General features: G+C 33.9%; 1 protein-coding gene across 6 annotated transcripts; it reads left to right on the plus strand.

Annotated features, from left to right (window-relative positions):
* The first annotated feature begins 3,219 nt into the window (after positions 1-3,219).
* Positions 3,220-8,176, plus strand: LOC127810316 (2-carboxy-1,4-naphthoquinone phytyltransferase, chloroplastic). 6 transcript variants are annotated; one of them, XM_052349720.1, is made up of 12 exons: positions 3,220-3,430; positions 3,744-3,990; positions 4,886-4,989; positions 5,657-5,728; positions 5,848-5,986; positions 6,524-6,630; positions 6,718-6,808; positions 6,907-6,945; positions 7,065-7,175; positions 7,275-7,340; positions 7,625-7,766; positions 7,928-8,176. In XM_052349720.1, exons 1-11 carry the CDS (start codon positions 3,336-3,338, stop codon positions 7,742-7,744), a joined length of 1,191 nt encoding a protein of 396 aa, XP_052205680.1. In that variant the 5' UTR covers positions 3,220-3,335; the 3' UTR covers positions 7,745-7,766; positions 7,928-8,176. The 6 variants fall into 6 exon arrangements, 5 of the variants coding, with proteins under 5 accessions (XP_052205680.1, XP_052205681.1, XP_052205682.1 ...); XM_052349721.1 differs by having other exon boundaries at positions 7,932-8,176; XM_052349722.1 differs by having other exon boundaries at positions 3,747-3,990.
* The last annotated feature ends 156 nt before the right edge of the window (positions 8,177-8,332 follow it).

An 8,332-nucleotide genomic window follows, 5' to 3' on the forward strand; every position in this document is an offset into this window, starting at 1 on the left:
TACTCTTTCCTCCATTAAGTCCCGTGACCAGTGCAGAGACAGACAGAGGGAGAGAGAGAGAATCCAGCAGATTCATGCTATTATATTATATATTATTATTGGTTTTGCTTCGTGGAACCCAAGTCCAAGTTGCAACTCCTTGCCCATCATTCTCGCTTTTGTCAACTTCCATCTTAACATTTTCTTCCTCAATTCTCTTCTTCCTTTCTCTCTTCCCTCGGCAAGGTTGGCAGGATGTCACACGGGTCACTTGATGGTTGGAACTGACTCTACTCGACTAACTTAAAACAGGGTGTTTCGCTTACCCTTTTTTTTTTTTAATAACTTTTAAGCTATTTAATTTTTAAATTAAAAGTTAGATAGCGTTTAAATTGATAATGTATTTGGATATAATAATATATCCGGCCTCTATCTCAATTGATAATGTGTTTGAATAAATGTATTTTTAACTATCAATTAATAATTATGTATTTGATTTGAAATAACTAATAAGTTATTAAAACTTGACAAAAAGACTAAAATAGATATGGTATTAAATAATATAAAATTTTATTATTAAATATTAATAAATTATACATTTATATTAAAAATATATTAATACAATATTACTATATGTATTATTTATGTTCATTATTATGTATTATAATATAATATATTGTTATATATATATACACACATACATACACGTAGTGGGAGAAGAAGTTTGGAGGAGATGAGAGTGGGGATCACGATGAGCAACAGTCGATGGGATGATAGACCCACCAACCCGACTACAGCGATAGCGACAGTAATAGCAAAAGCTTGAGTGAAAATGGGACCAGAAATGGACAAAATAGTGTAAATATTAAAAATATTTGAGGGCAAAATAGTAAATTAATTGGTCAATGCAATAGCTTTTCTTGCAAAAACTTGGGGGGGCGGGGGGACCAACTTTTTTCAAATGCTATTATTGTAGCGTTTAAGCTAATCAATATTGTCAAACACTTAAATGAAAAATACTATACAACTTAAAAGATGCAGTCAACCCACTTAGCCAAACAACCTCTAAATTTCACTGACTTGTCATTTATATTCAATTTGATCACCTGATCATTGAAGCCAACCCAACTATAGTAATTTAGATTTGTCTCAACTCGACATTTATTTTAACTAGGATCACTTGATCATTGGACCAACTCATTACTATAGTAATATATTAAGTTGGATCAATTCACGTTGAACTTGACTCGACTCGTTATTATAGTAATATAGATTTAGTTCAATTCATCGTTTATATTGAGTTAATTAACTTGATCATTGAACTCGACTCATTATTATAATAATTTAAATTTGACTCGACTTATTATTTTTATTATGTTGGGTCAAATTAAATGTTTTAAGATCTATCTAAGAGGTAGGCTTGGTTTAGGTCATAGGCAGGTAAACATGGCCATGGATTTGCCTAATTGAGCCTAATTAGATTTTGATTTTATAATAAAATTATGAATACATTCGTTTCAAATTTAAATTATTGATATTTAATTTAATAATTATATAGTTAAGATCACAAATTTACAGTGATAATTACTAGATCTTGAATAATTTATATTTTATACATAATTTTACACCTTTTTTATAATAAAATTTGTCATCCACACAAAAAGGCATAATTACTTTAAATTTTAAAAATATAAATAAATATGTATTTCATACACAACTGTTGATGTATCTAATAATGTGAATAGCTAAATATCACAAATAGTTGCTGAATTTTGCACAAAAGTAAAAAAAGTGAGTGAACTTTGCAATAAAATACATATATAAACACTGAATTTTGCATTAAAATATAAAAACATTAGGATTTTGTTAGATTCATTTAATGGCAATTGATGATAGTTAATAAATTATATGTTACATTGAAATTTAGTGACCTTTTAGGTACAAATTAAAGTTTAATGACTTTTTATACCTCAGTACATAGTTCGATAACCATTTATTTTATTTAGTCAATAAAATTTATGTTTTATACACCAAAAATTATAATTACTTTAAAAATTATAAATATATAAATAAATATATATTTCATACACAACCGTTCGCGTTCATGGTACGAAGTAAATCTTATAACTTTATATATTTATAAAATTTAACGGTACTATTATGAATGAGTATCAATTATACTACTGTATGTTGTAATTTTTTTAAGCTTTTGATATGTATTTTGATTTTGACCTCATAACTGCTTTTCTTTGTATATAAAAAAATATATATCTTGTAAATTTTTTTTTATGGGGTATAGTTCGTTTCCCTTTAACGAAACAGGGTTTCACGTCGACAATAACAATAGAGATAATGTATAAGAAAATAAAAAATTCATATAAAATAAAATATCATGTCATTAAAGCTAAACGAGAGATCAAAAGTACTCATTTAACAAATGAGTTTATTATAGGATGGATACTAAAATATCTTTTAGCTCGAGATAAAGATAATCTTCACAAAGTGTGATTTAAACAAAAGAGTATCTTATAGCATTTATCATTAAACTCTCATTTATAAACAAATCTAATATAATAATCCCCTTAACACGAGCTATTTCCTATATAGTGTATAACTTAAGTTTTTAGGGCATAAATCGAGCGATCGGATAAGTAATATGTCGGTGTCAATTCGATGAATTATTAGTTTGATTATTGTCTTGTGCAAGAGCTAAATACTCTAATTTGTGATTTATCTCTGTTGACATAATCGAGGGCACGAATACCGAGAGTTGCGCAAATATGATCATCCCAATTGTAACCTAATATAGAAAAATATAAGATAGGCAACCATGTTATCTCAATGCCACATGTTTTAATTTCAAAAAACTTAGGACATAATACTTACACTCATTTAAGAATCTTAACTCAAATTAATTCAAAACTTGTAAAATTAAGAGGAATCAACCAATTTTTCATTATATAAATGAGGCCGACTAATCTCATACTTTAATAATACAAAAGTATCAATAGATGAATTTAATGTCCAACAATTTATACTACTTTTATTATTTTAGATAAATATAATATCTAACAATCCATACTATTTTTATTATTTCATAAGTTATTTTTTTTAAAAATTATTAACTTAAAGTATCAAAGTGACATCTTTTAAGGTAAATAATTACTTTTTTTTTTTTCTAACAAAAGTACAAAAAAGAAAACAAAATAAGCATTTCCCCTTACTGTGGCCGACCGTACCTAAATTCTACGTTGGTAGAAGAGTCCAAGGTTCGTATGCAGTTGTGGAAACTCTCAGTAGGCAAATGGTCTTGTAAATGCCTCTATACTAGATAATACTCGCTCGAACAGCTACAAATGGCAGCCTCATTCTGTAGCGTGATAATGCTTGGATCTGGTTTTGGGAAGCTTAGCAAAGACCTCTTGAATCAGCAAGACACTGCAAGCTTGAGGTGATGTTCCATGACCCATCCGTTTCAATTGATTTGTGGTTACACAATCCGAGTTAGTTTCCATGTTATACGGGTTGCTCCTCTCTCTCTCTCTGTGTCTCGATTTCCACGGTGATGCTACATGATTATTGGGCAGATGTTTTAGGTTAGTTAACTATCGTTGTCGCACTTGCTTCTTGTTATGGATTTCCAATCGCAATTTGGTTGTAACGCTCATTTCTGCTTATCGAGAAGCTGAGGGTGAACAAGGGTTGATTTGAACTCTCTCTTTCTGCAATGACTTATTTGCATCGTTCCTTATGCCTTATCACAGAAGCCCTTCTCCATATGCTGGCATACTACCCTGTTCATGGCCCAGCATTCAAACTGTTTTCAATAGGACTCTTGCAAGGTGGTCGGAAGTCCAGCGGCAGCAACGATGTCAGGGGACTTCCTCCAGGAGCATGGCAGAGCACTCTATCAATAATTTTGACGAGAAAAAGGAAGACGTTTCTAGGGCTACCTTGATATGGAGGGCAATCAAATTACCAATGTACTCTGTTGCCTTGGTTCCTCTCACTGTAAGTTTCCTTCTCTTTTAATGGTATTCATAGACGTTAAAAATCAGAGCTTTCTCAAATTAATTATTTTTTCTTGTTGATAAAAGCCAAGAAGGATGAAGAGAAGTAAATTATAAATTTATGCAAAGTCAGGTTACTTGAGGGTGAACCTTGATAGCAACGGTGAGATTGTTCTTTTGTGACTGGAAGGTCACTAGTTTGAGTTATGGAAACAACTTATTTGCAAAGCAACAGTAAGGTTACATACACAAATGACTCCCTGACCTTTGCAAAGCGGGACCCTGTTGCACTAGGGACACTAACAGGCCACTCTGCTGCTGACAAATTGGTTGTTTTCTTTACTTCCTCCCTGTTTAATTTCTATTTGTTAATTTAGTATTATTTATCATTTTGTGCCTAGACAGATTTGCTTATAAAGACCAGTTTTGTCCATGCGTGCCCCATTTGCACTTCGATTCCCAATTTTTATTATCCATATACATACCCATTATTTTTTCTTTTAGAACCATAAATATCTATTAGCCATTCTTCTTTAACCCATTAAACATAAAATACATGGATTGCCCACATTTTAAATTGTAGATTTAAGTAGTTAGTGAGGAACTAGTGACTACAGATTAGCACTTGTTCCGCTTTGCTACCTTTCACATCAACATTATTTCTCATCTTTTCTTGGATTTTCTAAATGCCTCCTCCCCCCTCCCCACACCCCCCCCCCCCCCCCCCAAAAAAAAAAAAAAGAGTTGAATCTTGGTTGAGTTGACATAATACTTTCACTTGTACTAGTTACTAATTGATCTCATCATGTCTAGTTGAAGTGTATTGCATGCACTTGTTTATCGTGTTTGCACTTGCAGGATTGTACATGTCTCATTCTTTCTAGTTCTGAATGCAGGTTGGGAGTGCTGCTGCATATTTGCAGAACAGCCTGTATTCAGCAAAGAGATATTTTATCCTCTTGGCTTCCTCTGTTCTAATAATTGCTTGGCTAAATTTAAGGTAAGTTGACTTGTCATTTTGTGGAATCCAACCAATTTTATATGATTTGAACACGAACAGTTAGCTTGAAAGATGAAGTGTAAAAAAAGATGTTATAATTCATCGGCAGTTGCATTTCATGTAAATTATGTAAAGTTAATGGTATCCTAGCAATGAAATATAGTAACGGTCACTATATGCATGATTGGACTAGAATGCAAAAGCAAGGAAGTGTGTTGGTATGCTCAAAACCACAATGGGGTCACTGCGAAGTTTGTTCTAGAATCACCACTCAAGTTCCTTGCTGATGCTAAATAGCTAGACATAGGTTTGTAGAGTTTACGCAAGTTTATTGAACTTGGTCAACTTGGAACCTTGAAAGTTATGAAGAAAAGCTTTACACAGGAGCCATCAAATTTTGTTCTGGAATTCTTTTCTCAATGTCATATATTATGGTTCATAGGCTCTTGAAGTCCTTTCTCCCTTTTTCTGCTCCATTATTTTTGTCCTCTTTACTCTGAGGATCTTCCCCGTGTTTTCATTTTTTTATTTTGTTAGAATGAAAACAATGGTGATTGGTTCCTTCCCGTGAGTTTGGGAAATATCAACAATACACTGATAGCTGGCATTCAACATCTACAGAGTAGAATTATTTTTAACTTCTTTGCTGTTTGTGTAATATGTGCAGCAACGATGTTTATGATTTTGATACAGGAGCAGATAAGACCAAGAAAGAGTCTGTTATAAATATTGCTGGCAGGTAAGCTCCTGTCTAGTTTTCAATTTTCTATAACGAGACTATTCTTTTTTTATGTTGAAATTTGTTTGATCTATAAAATTATCATTTTGTTAACTGTGCAACTGTTGCAATATTTGAAGCCGTACAGGAGTTCTATTGGCTGCCTGCATGCTACTTGTTCTTGGTTTCATGGGACTGGCTTGGGTATCTGCAGAGACTGGGAGTATGCGCTCAATCTTATTGCTATCTGGTGCAATTATTTGTGGCTACATATATCAGGTACTGAACATTCCTGTCAGTAAAGACAATCCCTGTTTAGAAATCCTGAAATGATTATAAAAATATTTATTGCTAGTAGGGGGGACTGACACGTGGAATTTCTTTTCCTTTTTTTCTTTTTTTGATAAGATTGGTGCAAACTTATCATTAGCCATCCAAAATAAAATCTGATTCATGATAAACTTGATCTGTTAACCCTGACTAGGTCTTCTGTTAGTCTTCTGAATTCATCTAAGTAGAAGTCAACCCATAATGTGTTTGAGCTTTTACAAGAAAAATGGGCATTCTTTGTCTGGCTTCTGGCCTTTCGTGCAACTGGTTAAAACTTAAAACCTCCTATACGCCCTTAACTACAGAACGTCTGAAGCCTTTTCCTTTACCATATGTGTGCGATCCATTGTTCCTATTTAATTTGTCATAGCGATAAGCATCAAAGACATCTAAGCTCTGCTTTACAAGTTGTTATTAAGTTTATTTTTTGGCTTGATGCAACTACGTATTCCGTTACTCAAAAACTTGAATCTGTATTTGTTGCAGTGCCCGCCATTTCGGTTAAGTTATCAAGGACTTGGAGAGCCTCTGTGCTTTGCAGCATTTGGCCCCTTTGCTACAACTGCTTTTTACTTATTGCAGAGCAGCACAAGGTTTTAACAGTTGTTGAGAATTTTTAGCAATCTTGATTTTCAATTTCTTATGTCTTAATGAGTATTGATTTTTGGTGACTGTTACAGTGAGCTTCCCATAACTGGCACAATCCTTTCTGCATCATTCCTTGTTGGCATCACAACATCTCTAATCCTTTTCTGTAGTCACTTTCATCAGGTATCCTTTCTCTTGTTATAACCTTTCTCCCATTCAGTACTCCCACATTCCCCATTCAATTTATTGCTATGTCTGGTAATGCGATCTGTACAACTCAGGTAAAGGGAGATATTGCTGTTGGTAAGATATCCCCTTTGGTAAGTATGCTTGCATTGCACATTTAAAGAAAATCTATGAAACAGTTACCTTTACAGAACATTTTACTTGCTTTGACAGTTCTTTTTTTTTTTTTTTTTTTTCATTTGGTGTCATCAAGGTTAGGTTTGGCACAAAAACAGGTTCAGAGATAGTGAAGGTGGCTGTGATGACTCTTTATTTGCTTCTACTTATTTCCAGTCTTAGCAGAGCCCTTCCTTTTACATGCATCGTGAGTATGCTTGTTTTATACACGCTTTCTGATATTCAGTTTCACTCTACTACTGATACTTCCCATATTACCTGTGTTCTAATCGGAGCTCTGTTTCAGCTTCTTTGTTCCCTGACCTTACCCATGGGAAAACTAGTTGTCAACTATGTCGAAGAGAACCATAAGGTGAGTGACAATTGCCTTCAGACTTTCAATTCTGATTGCCCTTCTGTCTGGCGTTTTCACCTCCTATTGGTTGCATTGGTAGAACATTTAAGTGTCTAGATGGGCATGCCCATCTATCGTTCCAAAGATGCAATCCAAATGAATTGCCAGATTTTTAGTTACTTCTGAACACAACCAGACTGTGAAGTACCATGCTGAGTGTTAGATCCGTTGTAATTTGAACAAAAAGGATGCGTTTTCACATATTGTATTTGTATTCTGGTACTGATCATCCATTCTTATAGGACAATGCAAAGATCTTTATGGCAAAGTATTATTGTGTGAGATTGCATACCTTATTTGGAGCTGCGTTGGCTGCTGGACTGGTAGCAGCCAAATTGGTCCATGGGAGAAGCATCCTCTAAGCTTTTCGGTTTGATGTCCCAAGTGAGTGCGATGATCTTGTGACGCTGTTTCTGAATCTTTTATCCATTCCTTTCAATTCCAAAATTGATTAATTTTATATCAGGTTTAGAGATCTGTATATGCTATATTTCTCCACATTTTTCATGGAATGTGACACTAGACAATCTCTTTGTTCTGGGCAGTCAGGGCTCTTTGCAGAAGCCGATCAGTGGAAGAGATGCATCTTACAGCTGATCCTAGAGGTAAGAGGTCACTGACAGGGCTCTTTCATGGCTGTTTACATCAATTGTAAAGGTTTAGTTTTCTTTTATTTGCTGCTGTGAACGAGCAGAAAAAAAACTAGAACCAAGCCCAAATTGGCATTTTTGTTCCCTTTTAGGCTTAAACAATTTGCTAATCTGATGGGACTGGTGCAAAGATTTATTACAAAATCTAGGTATCTTATTTACATAACATAAACATAGAACTCAAAAGGCAACAAACACCAGATAATTCTAGATAGACTGGTTCAAACACCACTCGGCGGCTTATCTAGTAAACTGCCCCTAAATTACAACACGACTGCAGTGACAGACAACACGAACTAG

This window comes from Diospyros lotus, chromosome 9, assembly GCF_014633365.1.
Source record: "Diospyros lotus cultivar Yz01 chromosome 9, ASM1463336v1, whole genome shotgun sequence".
NCBI lineage: Eukaryota > Viridiplantae > Streptophyta > Magnoliopsida > Ericales > Ebenaceae > Diospyros > Diospyros lotus.